General features: G+C 37.6%; 1 protein-coding gene across 2 annotated transcripts in view; it reads left to right on the top strand.

Annotated features, from left to right (window-relative positions):
- The window catches only part of CDKAL1 (CDK5 regulatory subunit associated protein 1 like 1), a 434,151-nt gene that overhangs the window by 143,844 nt on the left and 269,765 nt on the right, over positions 1-20,542 (top strand). For both annotated transcript variants that reach the window (XM_066992066.1, XM_066992067.1), the window contains 2 exons: positions 813-861; positions 15,620-15,740. In XM_066992066.1, coding sequence (XP_066848167.1) covers positions 813-861; positions 15,620-15,740 — 170 coding nt within the window. The remainder of the gene's footprint in view (positions 1-812; positions 862-15,619; positions 15,741-20,542) is intronic.

Genomic DNA, 20,542 nt, shown 5'->3' with positions numbered 1-20,542 from the left:
TACTTACACTACATACCGGTTGGTATATTATTTGTCATTAACTTTATATAAAGAATATTTAAAGAAATGTCTGAACTATTTATAAACTTATGTGAATTTAGGCAAGTGTAACACCAGAACATAAACTTGTCATCTTTGCTAGAGGTGTTATGTCATGATCATTAAATATTAGGGCTTTTCCTTCCATTTCCAAACACTCCCTGCAGTAAGTCCAGAACAATGTCTTGTTCTCTTAACCTTGACCATGGTATTTTTAGTTTCTTCCCGTGTTCCAGTTTCTTTCCCCTGCTATATTTACTTTTCATAATTTTTCTCTCCTGTAGTCTTCCTCACAATATCCTCAGCTTCTTGTTATGTTCTCTCTCATCTGCTATTTTCGTCCTGAGGCTGGGAAGAAGGGAGCACCCCAGTGGCTGGTAGAGCTACCCAGGTGCTGACTGCCTGGGTGACCACTGCCTTTCAGTGACCAAATGGACCACAAACAGCAATTAAGCCTTGAAGTCTGTCAGTCTTTCTAACACCAAGAGCCCATAGGATCCCTCTCTTCTATCTCTTTGGTGACTTTTCCTGAACTTACGGGAACCTGCTGTTTTTGAGGACAAAAATTGCTTTAAATCAAGTGATGATTTTTAGAGTTACTTTTGGGACTATGATGGAAGAATGAAGATGCACAGAAAAAAAATGGCTAAAAATGTACCTTCAAGCTGTTTGCTTCCCCTTGATCCAGAAGAACACACTTTTGAAAGAAGAGTTATATAAAGTATGTCCAGGCGTTTACTGCTTAAATACTGACCTTCTGACATTTTTTTTAGGTTCAGCAGATAGATCGTGTAGTAGAAGTTGTAGAGGAAACTATTAAAGGTAAGCAATACACTTGAAATTATGCTGTTACGCAGCTGGTTTCTGAGATGTAAGCATTAGCTAGCAGAAATGCTGTTATGTTCTTTACCAACCTAATTCTTGCTTTCCCCTCTAGCTAAATGTTTGGGCAGTGCTATACTTTGCCATGTGTGTTTAGTGTAAGTAGTAATTTCAGAGATCTTTTCTGGCAGGAGCTCCGTGGCCTGTTGGATTCATAGGTAAATGATCCTGAGGAGACTTCAAGAACCCATTTAAGTTGCATCAATATAGGTAGATGTAGAGTGCTGTTTAAAGTTTCTGCTCTATCTTACTTCATTGCTCTATCTCCACCTTCTTATGTTTAATACTCTCATGTTTTCTTCTTTTCAGCTATTTTGGCTCACTTCCCTGAGCTTTTCTCAGCAGGACAGATAAATTATCTACTGGTTTAATGTTCTTTTGTAATTGTGTTCCTTGTTCTCTCTGGCTGCGTTCATGTGTGTGTACACGCAGTACTTTGCAGTGAAGGGGGGCAAAGACAGTATTGTTTCTCCAGTCTCACTAGTAAACATTTGCTATTAAATAAATATATTTGTCTGGATCTTTCTGGGTTACCTAAGTTTGTCTCCATTACTTATCAGGCCATAAAAATTACTGTTCCGTGAAGCTTTAAATTACAAGCTTTAGCTCAATTGGCTGTACTTTCAATATAAACAAGTGTCTGGTCCACAAGATGTTGCCTGTACTTTTAATGCTGGAGTTTGATCGTTTTGAAATACAACATGAAAATATAGAAATGGCGCAATAAAGCTTAAAAGAAGAGGGGAAAAAAGTTCTGTTAAGAAACCATGTAGTGTTGTAAAGCTTTTAGACTTTGCAGTTTGAAGGCCTTAAGGCGTGTATTGCTTTGAGTACTTTCAGAAATGAAACCTGTACTCTTATGTACTCCTAAACCAAACTTACTGCAGTTGTCCTTATTTTATGGTTTCTACTCTTTTGGTACAACCTGTTGTACTAAGCTAACAGAGAAGAAACATATTCAGTGTATTCATATTTGTTACTGAATGTGCATAACTATTTTCCCAGAAACATCATGGTGTTTATCACAACATGTTGAAGATGGGGATACTTCATGATTTTCACAACAGCACAGTATTTCAGATCCCTATCTAATTTTCCTGAAGTGTATTTATTCTTAATGGAGTAAAATGATAACCTGGGTCAGCATGCCCTCCCTTTACAAAATTGTGCTTTGTAATATTTATACTGACTCAGAACATTACTGCTTTTTTGATAACATAGTTACTCAGATTATTGTAACTGAATATTATATGCATAGAAAGAAGACAAACAATCTAGAAGCAATTGTTAAAATCATGTTTTTCATTGAATTAATTTTAAGATTGCATTTTACATATGGATGTAATTCTGGAAAATGTAGTACAAAAATACAATGTACACTTACGCTTTAAAAAGCATCAATTTGGGGAAAAAATTAGCTTCCTTTCTAGCTTACTATAAGTGATCTGAATAAAAAGAAATAAGTGGTCTGTTGAATTCTGTATATGGTGACAATTCCTTCAGGGATTTCTCAGAAGGTAATGGAACACAGTATTTCATAAGTTCTATTGGAAAAAATGAACAGAACCAGAATTTCTCTTTGGAAGAGAATTGGCAAATTGACAGGGGTCATAGGGTATGATAAAGCCTTGCTTTTGCAAAGGACAACCATTAAAATTAGAAGCTTTTACTTATAATTTGTTTTTCCATTTAAATTTGTTTAAAAATAATGCGTTGATGTATGGATTTGGTAATCACCTTCCACGAATAGAGAATAATATGAAACTCTTTGTTCCTGTGCTTTGTAAGTGATTCTAACTGTGAACTTCCATTATCTAAGTAAAGAAAAAATACTTTAGGTAACAGGACCATTGGTTAAGAATGCTTTAGCTGTAAGACAGATCCATGGTAGAAGCTTAAATTCTTGTATTTAAAACAAAATTAAATGTGTTCGCACTGTCTTCTTAAGTCTGTGACATTAGTAACAATTTCTGAAGCCCCAAATATCTTGAGGAGGCAAAGATGGTGTGGGACAGGGGATTAAATACAAATTTTGACTTGAGAGCCAGTTTACGTTCAGTTTTTTGTTGGGTTTTTGTCATTGTTATACAATGCAATGTCCTTCACCTGTCTTTTAAAATCAATAGGTTATATGGGTGGTTTACTCTTGTAGTGTGGCTATGTCTATACTGAAAGTTTAAAAAAATGTTCTGACTAAATATTTAAACGAAGTTTAAACTGCATAGCATCTGTACCCTGCAGGGAAGCTGTGTCTGTAGATCAGTCTGCCTGAGTTGTCAGGGTATTCTGTCGACATTACATGGTTATTACCATAGTTGCCAGTTTTAAGTTCAGAGACTGGTTTTCCTTAGGTTCCCATTTCTTAAGGACTACCAAATATTTTTTGGTCGATACTTGAATTTTGCTGTGCACAATTTACCAAAAGGGAAACACTGTTTAAAAAAAAAAATAATACTACCCCCCCCTTTTTTTTCCCTAATGGTTTTCTCTCTCATTTACCAAGAAAATGTCTACCCTGTTAGATTTGTTTGAAAGCTTACTGTACTCCTCCTCAAAAACTACTCTTTTGGAATTATTCAAAGCTCTTTCTATGAAATATGACTGTGTTTTTTTCTAGTTTTATTTCTCAATCTTATCGTCAAGTTTAGGATACCCTATTCAGAGCAGTGTCATTGTACTGATTCAATTGATGGTTTCAAGAAGTAGATGTTTATGGTGGTGTTTACTTCACCTTTCTGAAAACAGCGTAATTGCAGTTCCCAACTCTCCGCTTACTCATAAACACTTTATATGTGACTTTACCTTTTTATCCTTCTTCATCAGAAAATGGAAAAGAAGGATGCTCATGTTTCTTTTGGCTGCTAGTGTGATAAGGGACAGAATTTTTAAGAGACCTCATGATGCCTCATTTTGAGATCACCCTGAGCTTTATCACAAGTCTCATGGAACTTTCAGATTCCCTGTGATTATCAGGTAAATTCTGAAACTGTAATTTCCAAAAGGGATCTTTAAAAGTGTGCAATATTTGTATGCAGGTCATGTCTCGTTTAAACTGTGTCCCAAGATGTGTTTTAGCTAGAGGCATCTTCAAGTACTCTTTCTATAGCTTATATTGCTAAAATCTGAAACCTCTATAGTTCCATCTAAGGAAAATCATGGATTTCAAGGAGCTGGACAAATGAATTTGATCTCAGCCTTAGAATTACATTCCTTAAAGTGACAGCCACAAAAATGTAGCCGGAGTGTTTCAGTCTTACAGACTTACAGAACAGTTTCATCATGCAAGTCTCTGCTTGAACAGTTTAGCGAAACTTTCTCCTTCTGCACATTACCCAAATCTTACAACTGAATTCACAGCTATTTTTACATCATTGGGGCACCCTATTTCCACTCATGTGCTTAGTTTCCTGGTAATGACATAGTAAGTTAGCAATTGAATTGTTTGAACTAGGAGAAAACTTGGTTATACTTGACATATGCTCCTTCACTAAGTAAGATTTCTGTACAAAATTTCAAAGCTGTTTCGGTTAATCAGTCTCTATAGCCTGTTCCGGTAAGATGAAGCTTTTTTTTTCCTGATGGGAACCACAGGATGTCACTGGTGATTGCTCAAGTCAGCATTTTTAAACCATTCTAAAAGCTGTTTTTAAAAATAGCACAGTGTGTGTGTATGCACAAGCTGGGATAGAAATGGTTTGCGTAAAAATGGTCAAGAAAATATATTTAGTCTGTAATTTAAAGGGCAGATTTTAATGGCTTAATGTGGAAATTCTGCTTGGTTTTGAATTCAGGTCTATGTGGATTTGGGGCTTTTTCCACCTCCCCTTCTAGACACGCTAGCTGTCTCATGTTGAAGCTTTTTGGGGGTGGGGAACATGGAAGTGGAGCATTTGTATACAATTTGCTTTTAGGTTAGGCCTTAGGGAGATGAGGGGCACAGGTTGAATTGAGTTTAGTCTGTATTGTGTCTGTCAAATGTTTTCACAAAACATAGTTTTACAATGGGTCATTAGACTTGATTGTTAAAAACAGCCAAAGGAAATTACTTCAGGGTTGAGCCTTTTATACTTCACATAACCTTTCTTGATTTCAGTCACGTTGACCTGTCTGGTGAAGTTGCCCATCCATTCCCAGTTTAAACATTAACCAGCATTTACTAACCGTTGAATTGTTAATTATGGATTGCTGATAGTTGTGTCAGTCTATGAAAACGAGCAGATGAATAGTACCTGTTTTATACAGAGTACAGAATTTATACCAGATTGCATAATTTAGAGAGATTGTATGTATATGTATGTTTGGGTACATGTAGGTAGGTATGTATATGAATGCTAGCATATTAAATAGTATTTGTATGTCCTGTTTGTTTCCAATATAATCTGCTGATAACAGATAAAATAACAGGAGATAAAATACTGTCTATTGAATTTCAGTGATTGTAGGAAGGGTGGCCTTGACTTAAGAAGCTGGTGATGAGCCAAAAGAGGAATAAAAACTGTAGGCATCAGGAGTTCCTTTCTGAGGAAAAGTATAATTTGGCTCCCAGTCAGGAAACTGGCTGTTTGTGCCTAGTTGCAGCTTGAGAGGGGTCAGAGGGAGGGTAGTGGCCTCACTGAGCCCCAGTTTCTGGTTCTGTATCCTTTGAAAGGACATAGAAAGGGGTGGTGGCTTTGGAGGGGTTGTTTCATTTATTTCACTGTGTGGTGGCCTGACCTTGGCAGGCTGACAGACCCCCACCCAGGCTCAACTGCACTCCTTCGTTCCCAGATCCTTTCCTTCCTCCCTCACGGTGGCGCAAAGGAAGGGGAATGGGGGCTGCAGTCGGTCTGTAACCAGAACAGCTCCTCTCTGCCACTGGCTCCTCACACTCCTCCCTAGTGGTGGCCCTCCCACGGGCTGCTTTTCTTCAAGAAGTGCTCCTGCGTGGGTCTCCTCCCCGGGGGACAGGCCTTTGGGAACAGACTGCTCCAGCGTGGGTCCTCTGTGGACCAAGAGCTCTTGCCAGCAAACCTGCTCCTGCATGGGCTCTGCTCCATGGGCTGCAGCTTTCTTCAAGGCCCCAGTGTCCTCCACAGGCTGCATGGGGACAGCCTGCTTCACCATGGTCCTCTCCACGGGCTGCCTGGAGCACCTCCTTCCTCACCAGCCGTGGTGTCTGCAGGCCTGTTTCTCTCACTTTTTCCCTCATTCCTCAGTCTCAACTGCTACGTGGTGGCTTTTGCCCGTTCTGAACAATGTTTTCCCAGAGGTGCCTCAGTCTTGGCTGACAGCCTCAGCAGTGCCCTGAGGTGGGTCTGCTGGGGCTGAGAGGAGCTGCCTGTGGCCAACCAGGGTCACCCTGTGGTCTCTTCTCACAGAGAAGATGGCCCCCCTGCCAATATGCGGGCATCTGCACCCGGTACACGCTGTTACGTCTCTAACACTCTAGATAGTAGAATTGCCATTTAAACTGAGATTATTGAAAAGTCATGGTACTAGCTGCAGAAATTTTGCGGGGGGGTTGTCTATGTTTGACAGACTAAAAAAAAAAAAGGTGGGTGGGGATTTAAATCAGGTTTTCAGTAGGCAATACACAGAATCATAGCTTGAAGATACATTGTTGAAAAGACTGGTTAAAAGATTCAGAATCACCAATTTGTATGTATTAATAGTGGAGGTTAACAGCATAATAACGTAATGTCATCCTCCCCTTCTTGTTGTCCATGAATTAGTAATTTTGGGGCTTTTCCTGTATAAAGAAAAATAATCAGAGATTTTTTTTTGTTGTTATCTAAGAAATCAGCTTTATGTGCAGGTAGAATGTCATTACCTAAAGCAGTAACATTTTTGTCTTCTGTTAATTTGAGAACTACTTTGACAATGAACATTGACTTAGGAAGGACCTGACTCGAATGCATCTTGCCATACAATTTTTAAATTAAGGTCTTTTCATTCACCTGAACACTTCAACAGGAGCACTGGCTTGAATTTTGATTTCATGTTTCTGACAGCTTAGGAGAAGTATGGCATATTGAGTGAAACATAGGTTCTGTCTTTCAGGAGGCGAGTTTGGAATAATATGATTATTTGCACCAGTATCAATTTAGAGAGTTTAGTTTTGCAGAGCATAATTTAAAGAAACAGTAGAGCACAGTGTGGAATATACAGAAATTATGGAGAAACTTCTGCAAACACACTTGAATTGCTTTTGTAAAACATCAATAATTGTGGAGCTCAATGTAAAATTTTATTTGCAGGGGCAAGAGGTTTCCATTCCCAGCAATTGGTTTTTATTCTTAAACTAAAGTTTATTGCCCTTTTTGCTGTGCCTGCTCAAATGCTTTTGGGCATACAGTAACTATTAGCTATGTGAGAGGATCCAGAATTTTAGGTGGATTTTGTAATTATTTTCAATTACTTGGTATAGAAAACTAGAGCAACTGACTATCCTTGTTATGAGTATGACTTTGTTTTGTGAATTTTTCACAGTAACTGAATGGGAGACGAATAGTGGGGCAGAAAAACAAGCAATGGCAGGGAACAAACTGAAAACCCTAATAGCAAAACTTTGATTGTTTGTTGTTAAATGAGTCTGTGATATGCATGGAAAAGACACCTTTTCTTCCAGACCCATACGTGCTCTTTTCTGCACTTCTAATGAATGATCTTCTTACAACATCCCTATTTTTCTATGCTATTTACATTGGATAGATTCAGCTCTGTTAGCTGACTCAGCTCAGCCTGTGGTTAGCTCTGTATAGCTCCATTAGAGAATCCTTTGGCTGGTAAATGTAAGGCATAGCATGTTCAAAACAGTGCAATTTAATTAGCCATAAGAAGGATATAAATAGATAGCAGAAGAGTAGAGATGAAACTAAAAGCTTGCTCTTGCATACAGTGATAGGTTCATCTCAGCATTTCACTCTAAGGCTTATTTTGTTCTGTTCAACCTGCACACCCCAAAAACATTAGGTAAGTTACTTGTACTGCTTCAAGTGGCTCTGACAATCTGCCCTTCAATATTGTCTTTCCTTAGAACACAGCCTGTTTCATCTGATTCTTTTTTTCTTTTTGAGCTTCTGTCCACAATCTCCTGAGGTTTTGAACAGCATCCTTGATCCTAACCAAATGCATTTCTTCAGAGGGGTGAGGACAGAAGGTCAGGGGAACTCTTCCTACAGTTGATTCTTGGCATTGTCTCTGAGCTATTGAAGCCTGGAGCCAGTGTTTTGAGTTTACAGCAGATTTAACATTTAGCCACTTTTTTAGAAAGACAAAAATATCACATGATGTCAGAATAGAGTGAAGCTATTGAATCCTGAAAAATATAGTGCCTTAATAGTGTATTTCAAGCTCTTTTGCTGTGAGAACGGAAAGTACAGTGGACATGATGAAAATGCTTTTCTTGAATAATTATACATACAAGATTATATCTTCTTAATTTCATTCTGTGAAAGTTTTAGACAAGTATTAATTCCTTGTTAACAGTGACCTCCTTTGCAGTTTCACTCGTTACACTCTACTGTTTTAGTGCTTACAAATATTGCTGATATAATGATACATTGTTGAAATGCCAAGAAAGAATAGTTCTTTTCTATTTCATGGAGAGAAAATTATCTGTGGATTCCAATAATGTGGGCTACCTTCACAGCTTTTTCACAAGTTTGTGAACTGTCTTACTCTATTTAATATCTTGTTTTTGAAATTAAATGAATTTTGAAGAGCCCATCATCACCTGCATAGTGCTCATATCCTGGAGTTTTCTGAAACAGAATTGTTCTTGGATGCTAATTTCAAGTGCAACGCTTAGTAAATACACATACTTCAGTCTAATATCATGTGTGCCACATGCTTAATAATATCTGCAGCTTTCTCTGAAGCCTTTTCAAGTCCACATAGTGTGGAAGGTAATCCTTTTATGAAAGAGCTCTGAATTGTGGAGACAGGGCCAAACATACCACCTGCTATCAGCAATCTGATGGGACCAGTCATTTTGCCAAGAACATTCTTTTTCCTATGGTGCTGGGACATGCAGATGGGGGAAAATATCAGCAATCCTGACATCATTAGTCTGAATTATTCTCTGACTTGTAAAGCTACCCAGTTCCTGCCTACACCAGTTGAAGGAGGAGTTTGACTTGCACAACATTCCCACTTCTCCTGATCTAGGGGAGGAAAAAAATATATTAATTGGTGGCCAGGAGCAGAGCATATGTCTTCCAGTTGGGTTTGTTTTTCCTTTGAGTCTGTTCCCTGCGTTTACGAGAGGCAGGAAATCCCATGAATGACGCTCAGCAGTGTCACCACTACGTAGCTGATGTGCTGTTGGCTAGCTTGGATGGGTTTGGGGGGAACATTCACACAGCAAAGCCCTAAAGTAGGTTAGTGTGGTTGTTGTTTCTGCACTTGTCTGGCAGCATGTGATTGTTCTGGGGAGCTCGAGGATTCCTTTGCAGTCAGTCATGTCTGCTGTCGGACAGCTTATTTGTGCTTCAAGGCTGGCAGAAAAGATGGGCACAAGGGGGCCGATTCCACAAAGGTATACCAGGGCTTGGGGTCTAAGCTAAGTACAGTGTTTTAGGCAATTTGTGGTGCATCCTTGCATCTCAGGTGCTATTTTTGTTAGTCCTGCCCAGAGATCCAAAATAACTCATTTAGAAGGTCATTTCTATCCAGTAGCTGCGGGGTTAGAAGAACATCAATCTAAATAAAAACTTAATTTAATCTTGTATTAAAAGTTTTGTAACAGCTCCTGATTTGCCTCTTCTTCCTTTATTTTTTTATTTGATTTTCTTAGGCTCCCTTCTCTTTAACATACTTTTGCATATTTCTGTTACTTTCACTAAAATTTTCTGTTTCTTTTTAACTCTCATATTTACTTGATCTTTCAGTTTTTATCACTGCTTTTGGTTCTTCTTTGCACTTCTTCCTTTAGTTTTTATTTGGGCAAATTTACACCTTTGTTTTCCCTTCAAATTGCTTTGCCTTCCTTAGCTACACTGCTCCTGTGTGCCATTTTTCCAGTGCTAGTATTAAGGAAAGGAAGCTCTTTATTCATCAAGAAGTGAATAAAGGTGGAAGGAAATGTGTGCAAGAGTACATGATACAGTACTTAGTCCTTTTCCCTCAAGATTCTGGAGAAGATCAAACAGGCAGGGGAGAGACAGCTGGGAGGTATAGAATTGTACGTTGGCAGCCTTGTTGTGAGGAAAAAAAGTGTCTTTCAGGAAATGGTGAACAACCTCTAAATATAATGATGTAACTGGGAAAGGGAAAGAACGAGTAACAGAAGAAGCTGAAAACAATAGGAATTGTTGCTGCCAAGGCTGGGGTTTCCTGCATCTTTGAGGATTTTCTTTAAACTTATGTTTTTGAACTCCTTCAGATATCTGCACTGAACTTTGAAGGTAACAGCTAAGAAATAGTGCTCTGCATTGGGCCGGGAGCTGTTTAAATGGCACACTGTATTTCCAGCGGGGTGAGCAGGGAAGGAGGAGGGACTGTCTCTGGATGCCCTGTTCCATCTTGCAGGCAGATATTTCTCAGCAGCTACTGAGGGGGGCCAGCCTGTGCATTGAATGAAGCTGGCTATTTTTGAAATACAGCAGGTCTATTAATATCTGACAGATACTTGCAGCACTGATAGACAGTTCTTAAAGTTAACTAAAGGTGACTGAGCCAGGCCACTTCCATCTGACTGGCAAAGCTGGCAAAATACCAGTTCAGTTTGAATCTGTCTGCTGGAATTGCAGTAGCTTCTGCAGGTCTAGGTCATGGGGGTCTGACAGTAGTCTAAGGTTCAGAGCACATTTAATGTTATAGACTTAAGGCAAAGAAATTTCATTACCAGTTCCCTTTACATGCTTGTATTTCAAGTTCAGGCATTCTCTTATCGTGCTCCTGAAGCACACGCTGCCCACAGAGGAAGGTATGTCTACACGACATTAATATTATGGTACTTTCTTTGTATCCTTTTTAACAAGTGAAAATGAATGCCTTGAAAATACTTGCATTCTGCACAGTGGTTTATCAATCTGACACATTCAAAAGCCTTTATTTAGTCTAACAATAGGATTTAATATCCTGATTTAATTCATTCCAACCTCGTCTTGTGTGGCATTGCCAAGTAATGTGAATTGTGTCCACTGGCTTGTATGTAAAGATGTTTCATTTTTAAGTGAGCTCTGAAAATTAGAGAGCTCTGATTCATTTTAAATTCTTTCTAGCTTGATTTCATTTACACTGCCTGTGAGTGATTTTGCTCTATAAGCTTCTTCACTGGGCATAGTACTATTCTTAAATTGTAATCTGCATTAATTATCCATTAGTTAGTGAATATCTGCTCTCTAGCATTACCTAAACCTTTAATTAACCTTTATCCATTTTTAATATAATTTTATTTGCTGGTACACTATGTGGAAATAGAGAAATTATCTTTATGTCAGAAGAGGTTTATGGTACTCAAATGTTTAGACTCTGGTCTATAAACAGATGCAGACTGGATGACCTGACGAGAACTGTTTGTCATTAAGCTGTATTTCAAAGCTTTCAGGGAGACATCAAAAAAGGATGGTTTGTTTGATATCTGAGATAGAGCATTCATTGTTATTGGAGTTGAACTATGATTAATCAGAAATGGTTTTCTACCAAACGTTAAAAGGAAAAAAAAAAAAAAAAAGAGATTACTCTTAGGTTTGGGACACCTGCTTTGTTGTTATCCAGCCTGTTAGGTCAGAGAGAAGGAAGCTTAATCAGATACAGTGCTTTAGAAGGAAACCTTGATTGCAATGTTTTGCCCCTTTCTTAGTTTTGAAAGGAGAGCCTAAATGAGATTTGAAATTACTGCTCTTGCTGTGATGCTTGATGTTGATGTGAGATTAAGGCTGGTCAGGCAATTAAAAAAAAAATTGTTGTTTAGCCTTTTCCATATTGAAGATGACAAAATATTATTTTTAAGTTTTCTTGAAATAAGTATGGAGGAAAAAAAGATTTACAGCATGTGAAAAAGTATGATTCAATGTTTATCAAGTTATGTTTTATTAATAGCAACAATGCTGTAAACAGATGCTTTAGTGATTACTTAGAATGAAACAAAATAGTCCTTGTATGGAATAAAGAGAAAGGATTTAAGGTCACATACTGTAACAGGATTTCTCTCTCTTTTTTTTTTTATTGTTAAGTGTGTCTGCAATACAAATTACTGTAGTTGGTTATGGATGTGCTGTTTGCTTTCTGGAAGCACTAAACTTTCTGCTAAAGCTCATCTCCTAGTACTGCTGTTATTTTTTGTTTGTTTGTTTTGTTTTGTTTTTAATCCTATGGTGTCTGGAGTGAAAAGTACTGGGATAGTACCATACTTGAGTGACACACAGGTTTTGCAGCCTCATATTAACTTGAAATGTAGTGTCATTCAGAAGGAATATGAGAAAACCTGTAGCCATACATACTGTGAAAATAAGCTGCTGTGTTTTGTTCCCAGGCTGGAGACACCCTGAGCTGGTGCACTGTGCTGGGATGGGATTTTGCCAGTTTTAATCCAGCTAGGGGGCATCAAGTGATGTTCGTAGAAGCACAGAATAATCAAGGTTGGAAAAGACCTTCAAGGTTATGAAGTCCAACCATCCACTTGACCTACTGAGTCCCATCGCCAAGTCCCCGAGTGCGTTGTGCAGTCCGGAGCTGTGAACCATTGAGTGATCAAATGGCAGGTGGTAGCTGAGGTGGAATTTCTTTCATCAATTAAGAAAGCCTCTGAAGGAGAGAGAGTCTGAGTCTTACGGACCCTAGTGCATTACATTTTACTTGAAAATGTCGGAGGATTTTTTTTCTAACATTTATGGTATCCTACTGAACATTTAAAAGAAAGATTTAACAAGATTTTCTAGACTACTTTAGTGGTTTTTTTGGCCTGTTTTCCTAAGAAAATGGGGATTATAAAGTTGTGCTTCCGAAACAGGTTTGTCATTATATCCATTTCCCTCTCTCCTTGCCAGTTTTTAGTCCTTCAATAAATTTCAAACAGTTTTGAGACAAGATGCATAGCCTAAACGATATTCTTTTTCCAGACGTTTTGTGAAAAAGTTTCCTTTTTTAATGTTCCCAGCATGGGAAAGGCAGAGCATGAGCTAAATTCTAACTAGACAACAATAATTCACTGGGCTTTGTGAGGGAACAAATTCAGAGGAGATCAAGCTCCATTGATTCTGCTGAGATACTAATTGTTGGGAAGGGCGGTTTTTGTTTTTTTTAAACTTCATCATGGTGGTCTGACTGTAGTTCTAAATGTAAGAAATTTGAATTTTGTGTGGTTATTATTTTTAAGCCTGATTATTTAAGAATACTGTAAATTGTTCAACGATATTTTCAACCATAAATCTAAATACATTTTTAATATGGTAAGACAATAAGTACAGTTTTAATACGGTAAGACAATTGAATATTTAAAAACTGGATAAACTGCCTTATTCCAAATAAACTGTACTGTTAAGAAATACAAAAAGAAATGTTCTCTGCTTCTAGTTCAATTTGTATGCCTATGATAATGCAATCACTTTTTGTTATACAAGTAAATAAAATGGCGTCATGCTTGTGACTCCTTAATGAAGCATTAGATTTGAAAATGATTGTATTGTGAGACAATGATATTGCTGGTATTGTCATGAAAAGATAGAAATGAATAATTTAGCAAATGTTAATAGCACAAGAAGCGTATTTCTAAGTTCACAGCAGGATGTAATGAATTTTTTCCCAAATGCAACTGCAAAAAAATAAACTTCCATTTACTGTTCCTGACATCTACTTTTAGTATTAACCATTATGATCTCAAGCCAGTTCTGCTAGCTTCTTCAGTAGATCAAACTTTTGATCGAAAATTTTGTATGCATCTTAAAAAGTCTGAGAAAGACAGTATACCAAAAGCAGTTGCTTACCTGTTGTTACTGCTGTTACGATAGCACAGAAATAAATCCAGAGTATGAATGCCATATTATTAATAAATTAACTAAAATCTCTGTAAAATAGGTAATGTAGAAAGACTATGACTGATGGATGAGTTAGTTTTGTAAATAGCTGTTGGTAATGCCAGCTAGCAGATTTGGTTGAGCATGGTTTTCAGTTGGTCTGAGTTTGATATCTAGATTGCAGTGCTAAATGTAGTTCAGCTAGTACTTCATACATGCTTTCTGTTCCATCCATCCTCACCACCTGACCTTTTTAAGATAGTTTTTTTTCTTCAATTCTGTGTAAGGAATATCCCATGTATTCTAGCTGTAGTTACATGTATTATTTTTTCATTATTTCATATTATTTTTTCAAGAGTTTTTCAGCTTCAAGGGATATATGCTTTTTCCCTTTCCTTCACTCCAAGTAGTGGTCATTTTCCATGTCTTGTTAGTTATCAAGCATTGATTTCCCTTGCTGTCTGTTATGGTCTATTCTGTTTGGGCTTTTTAAAGTAACTGATGCAAGCTTTCTGTTTGTTTTTTTTTTTTCAATTGAGGATATTTTACCCGAACTCTTGCAATAATATACACTCAATTACTATTCTTCTTCATTGTTAGATTTTGCTTCAGATTTTTTAGTGAAGACCGTCATCTGTGCTCTTAGAATGTATCTTAGAGTAAGTGGTACAGTTGATGTACTGTTGCAGGCAGCTGGTGGTAGTATCTGTATTTTGCTCTCTGGATATTACTGTTTTCAGGAGAGGAGTTGTGGGATGGTTTTCAGACCTGCAGTCTCCTTGGGGTGGGAGGAACGTGCTATGGGGCTGTGCATATGATCACCTCTGTAAGTCTAGGGCAGTAAGAGTGGGATGATCCCTTCCTCTCTGCTTCAGTTCACTGGTTTTAGCCTCTTTCACTTAGGGTCACTAATGCAGTAGATTTGTTATTTAGCAGGGTCTTAGTGCAGCTGCTCTGCATGTGTCTGCGTACTCAGCTGGTAACACAACTCTCTCAATGTCCTTCAGGAAACAAGATTTGTAGGAAAGAGCAAAGCTGTCACGGTAATATGCCACAGGAAGAGAACAGAGGTTAAGGGGAAAGTTGTCTCTGGATAGCAAAGAATTTGCAAACTAAAATCCCTGATAATTATAGAACAGAGGTAAAATAAACAGTAAGTGCCTCCTCCCAAAGCTCTCTACTGCTTAAAACCCCTTTTTGGCCCTAGCCCATCTGACTTGCTAGAATTTAACTGGGGAAGCCAATGCTGACTGTAAATCTTGCTTGTCGGTTTAGCCATGAACATGTTATCAGGATATACTTCAGAGTACTTCCTGTCAGACTTGTGTAGTCAGGCAGCTTAGACTCAAATATGTTCATTCGCCAGAAAATAAGCTTAAAAAATATTTAGGAGTCATTTGTTTCCTACTAATTTAGTTTTTGTGGAAAAAATTATTTTAATCCTGCCATACTATTTATTTAAATATTAAGATGTTGATATTTGATTGAGAATCTTAAAACGAAACTGCTTGGATCATTTTAATTGAATAAACAAGAAAATGCAAGTGTGAAAAGATAATTGGATGAAATAATTTGTTCATTTTCATATGATTTATTTTACCTGTCATTAACTCTTCTTAAATGCTCCAGCTGGTGGAAATAAATTATTACATCTTATTCTCATTTTCAACTTTTGAAGTATAAGCACTGCTTGTGAAGAAGAGCAAATCAAAACAAATATTGTACTTTGTACTCACTGCATTTTTGTGCTTCTTTTGAAGGTCATTCTGTGAGACTGCTGGGTCAGAAAAAGGATAATGGAAAACGTTTGGGTGGAGCACGACTGGATTTGCCAAAGATCAGGAAGAATCCGCTGATAGAAATCATTTCCATCAATACAGGGTAAGAATTTTCTAAATTTATAAAATATTCAGGACTGCTGAGGAATTCTGTTTATCTCTTTCTGTAGACCTGGTGTATAACTTCTGAGTTACACAGGAAGAGGTAGGATGACCACTTGTAAATAGTAAATGATTTCAAATGGCATTCTTTCTGGAAAATAAATCTCTGCTTATTTCGGTGCAAGACTTTGCTGTTCAGGGCTGCATTTAGTCACGCAGTCCTCTTTGTTCATCTAACTGTGTCTCAAAAGAAAAAATCCAAAAAGCATTTATTTTTTTCTTTTTTTTTTTCCTTTTTATTTTCTTTCTTTCTTTCTTTCTTTCTTTCTTTCTTTCTTTCTTTCTTTCTTTCTTTCTTTCTTTCTTTCTTTCTTTCTTTCCTTTCTTTCTTTCCTTTCTTTCTTTCTTTTCCCTTACCTCTTTTGTCTTATTTTTCTGGAATATCACTTCTAATTTACTAAGATCCGTAAACACTTAATTGTCAACCCAAATGTATAAATGGCTAAATTAGATGTATTTGTTTTTTTGCCCCTCTAATATATTTCTAAGAGTTTTCATGCTCATCTTTAAGCCTTTGCTTTGTTTGAATAAACTAGTCTTTGCCTATCAAGCAACTGTAGATGCTTATTTATCTATAAGATTATGAGAATTTTTCTGCTCTTTATTTCTGCTTTTAGGAATTCCATCTGTAATCTCCTTTCCCTTGATGCTTTCCTTTTCTCCACTCCACTCAGTTACCTACCAGTTGGTCAGTTTTCTAAAAACACAAACAAAAGTCCCTCACACCAGTCCTCTTCCTATTTTTCCCATCTTTTTCAATTTACCCAGTAATTTCCCAGCTGGCAAATATGAAGTGTGCTACTCTAGGCATCCCAGGTAGGTGAGAACTTATTGTCTGGAGGACAAAAAAAAACAACACAGTGGTAGACCTTAGCTCCTGTTTTGAATTTAGTCTAGCACTTTCATAAATGTCTCATAAACCAGTTTACCTACTATCCCTTTTCTCTTCCTTTTCTTTACATAATTCTTCCTTCATAATTTGATGTAAAATCTAGTGCTCTATTTAGAACAGAATATCAGTTCAAGACATAATGTGTTTTTTTTTTCTTCCTCTGTCCGTAAATGTATGGGTGACTTTTTCTTATTTTTGTATTGTAATACTTTTTTAAACTTCAGAGTCATGCATTGATTGTTTTTGAAGTCTACATATGAGCTCTTCTAGCACAGTTATTTGTAGTGTTCTAAATTTTTCTTTCCCTGTTGTCTTTCCTGTAAATGACTTTTCTGTGCCTGTGTGATCAAAATCCTTTTCATGATTAAAAATAAGCAAAGTATTCTTTTATATTTGGTTATGTCTAAGTTTCAGATGATATCCACTTTTCCATTGATATTTATAACAATCTAATGTAGTAATACATTTCTAGTTGTAAATGTCGAGGTTGTAAACTAATTTATCCATGGTCTTGCTTACATGTCTTTTGATTTCTAATAGTACATTGAAGATAGTAAAGGAAATAATAAGTTTTACAGGGTTATTGCTAGCCAAATTATAGAAGTTAGCAGAAACAGGCTACCGTAGGGTGTATATACTTACCACTAGGCAGCTGATGAATACCAACTTTTTTTTTTTTGTACAGATTTTTTAAAATTTGTTCTTATCTTGAACATGTTTTCATATTGGTTAAAATAAACAAACAAAAACCCTACAAACAAACAAAAAAGCTATTTTAAAAATGATCAAACTGCAGGCCATTAACATCTCCCAAAGATGTTACCTTGGGAAGACCTTTTATTTAGGACATGACAGTTTACAAACTCTTATTACTTTCATTATTGCTGTTATTGCTGTTCTTAGGTCAATACGATATGTATTTTATACTGTAGAATAACCTAAAAAATAGTAGAAGCCACAAAATAGATTTATTTCATGGAGAATGAAGTCAAATATAGACCAGAGTATTGAAAACGGTGAACACACAGGTCAGTTGTATGAGGCAGCTGAATTACCTTGCATCCTATTCTTTATTACAAAGTATGCTCAGGGAATCCTTTCTCTGTTGAAATGCGTGTTATTACTTCCTTATTTCCCCACTCTCTTCTCCTGTGTATTGCAGGTGACTTTTTTGGTTACTAGCACGGGGTTTGAAAATTAAACTGTAGCTGTACAAAGGCAACAGCATTCACTTTTCTCAAACTGGAAAAATACAACCGGTGAAGAACAAGGCACAGTATATGTTATTTGTTGTGATCTGACTCTGTTCATTCTATCAGCTTCGCCTCAGTAGTCTGCCTTTGATGATGTCTAGTACGGTGCTCTTTTCTGAGAAATGAATTTGGATCAGACTGGAAGGTCTTAAAATAAAATAATAAGAGATACCTAGTTAAAAAATGGTGATTTCCATTTGGGAAATACATTTGTCTGGGGCCATTGATTGATAGAGTCCAGGATCAGCTTGAGCAGGGCTGCTCGGTGAAGGAGGATGAGAAGGAGCCGGAGGGTGCCACCAGCCCAGGCAGTGCCCTCACCACCAGGACACCGCGCCAGGTGACCTCAGCCCTGCGGGCAGTGCTGGCACCGGTGGCAGAAGCCATCAGCAGTCCCAGACATGGCAAACAATTAACCAGAGACAGGGTACAGGAGACAGGCACAGGGCTGGAAACAGGCACACTAAATCCAGGGGAGGGCTGGGGACACAGGCCTGCGCCTAACTGGGGCTCCTCGCCCAGAGGGGTCTGGTGGAGATGGCAGCTGGGGCTGGTCGGGGCAGTTAAGGCCTGTTGGTGCCCTCAGGGCTGTGACAGATGGCAGTGTGTTACCATTCAGTCTGAGTCTTAACCGGCGCTCGGCCTTTTCTGAGAGGCTTGTTGGGACATGTGTATCCCTCAGCCCCAAAACACTGGAGTCATTGATGGCTCATGCTAACCCCTTTCCCTCTTCAGTAATACAAGTAACTTTATGTATGTGGACACCTGCCAGCTGGAACTGTTCTTCTGAGAGAGCAGGAGGGCCAGTTTATTTCTGGGAGTCTGTAAGCTTGCTGGCTACAAGAATCAGAGATCTCATAATAAAGCTGTGTCTGAGAACATGGGCACAGTTGAAATGCAAAAAAAATAATCAAATAAGATTTGATTCTTTACTCAAGATGGTGTCAAATTCTCCCCTGTAATTCTGACTTGGGGCTTTTACTTGTTGATTGTTTCTTCCCTCAAGCATGCAGGAGAAAAAAATTCTTGTCCCAAAAGATTCTGTCCTTGTATACCCATAAACTTTTTTCTTGCCCATACATGAATGCATGCACACACACGCATGCATCCCTTTCAATGTTAGTTTTCCCTGGACTGCTGTTGTACATGAGCCTGCTCAGCTGTTATGTCTAATGAATCGTCTGTCCTGCCAAGGGACAAAGACATTGTCTCCTCTAGAGTATGCAGTCAGTAATAATAATAATAATAATAATAATAATAATAATAATAATAATAAAAGACACAGAAAACGCACACAAACTAGATATGGAATATCTGTGGAGGTAAGTGCTGCACCACCCATTGTGAGGCAGCTCAGGGTTCTCACACTGTAGCATATTTATCCTTAAAATGGTGTTGCTACATCTTTAAAAGGATCTGGTCCAATATTTGATTTTTTTCTGAAATTTTTCTTTTAAGTATGGTTGCTCTGTTTTCTCATTTAGAAATCCAAGCTATCATTATCTGTTTAATTTACCATGGCAGTTTGTGATTCTGTCAATAAACTGTGACTCCAGAGAAAACCTTGCATCCCAGGAGCAATGTTTCAGAGTTCTTGAGTACGTTCCCAAAGACTCTGTGGTGAGTACCACAGTAGGGGCACAAAGGACTTACCAGACTTCTCTGACACACTAATATACATTAATGAATCTTAATTTTTCAATGTGTCAAATACCATAAGGAAGCTTTACTATCCCAGTATCCTGTATAAGCTTTAGGTTGACCTCCATAGTCTTCCCCTAATGAAAAGTGTCAATTTCTTCCTATATTGTTTGCTTTTACCCATTATTGCTTAGAAAAATTACTTCAATATTTTCCATATCAATCAATCATTTATTTTTTTTTCTATGTAAAGGGCAGTTAATAAAAATCCACAATTCTGGCGGAGTTTGGATAGTTGTATTGATATCTAGCCAGTTCTGCAATGATATTAATAGATTGGAGCCTAGAAACAGTGATTTGTCCCCATCTCCCCAAATCATTTTCTGCTTTGAATTAAGCAAACCTAGTTCCATCTCCATCACTTTTTTGTTCAAGTCCTAAGCATGTATTTTGCAGATCATATTGCTGAAACAGGCAAGGTAATAGTAGAACAGCATGTTAACTGCTATTTAGAGAAAAAGCATAAAGCTATTTACTAATTTCCTAATGTGCTTATTCCATCTGCCAGTTTGAAATAAGAAATATAAATGTTCTGAAATCCATTTTGCCTTACAGCTTCATTTTGGTCTATGGAAATATCTTTCTCTTCATGATCTAACCTTAATTAGTGCCAGTCTCATAACCTATCTACCCACTCAGGCAACTCTTCAGTGGGATGAAAACCTGGTCTTCCACCTTTTAATAGAGTAGTTCTGTATCCTGAATTCTCTATTTCATAGCTTGGACTGTTAGTTACAGATGTACCTGTGTTGATGTACTATGGCCTTAGCTCCCCTTTATCCTGCTGCTGCCACCCATGTACACTTCAAGTGTGATTTTATTTGTGCTTCGCCTGGTTAACAACTTTGTTGGTGACGTGGACAGTGGGATTGAGTGCACACTCAGCAAGTTTGCTGA

The sequence above is a fragment of the Anser cygnoides genome, chromosome 2 (assembly GCF_040182565.1).
Source record: "Anser cygnoides isolate HZ-2024a breed goose chromosome 2, Taihu_goose_T2T_genome, whole genome shotgun sequence".
Taxonomy (NCBI): Eukaryota; Metazoa; Chordata; class Aves; order Anseriformes; family Anatidae; genus Anser; species Anser cygnoides.
The sequence above is the reverse complement of the archived record's forward strand: the minus strand, read 5'-3'. Positions and strand labels throughout refer to the sequence as shown.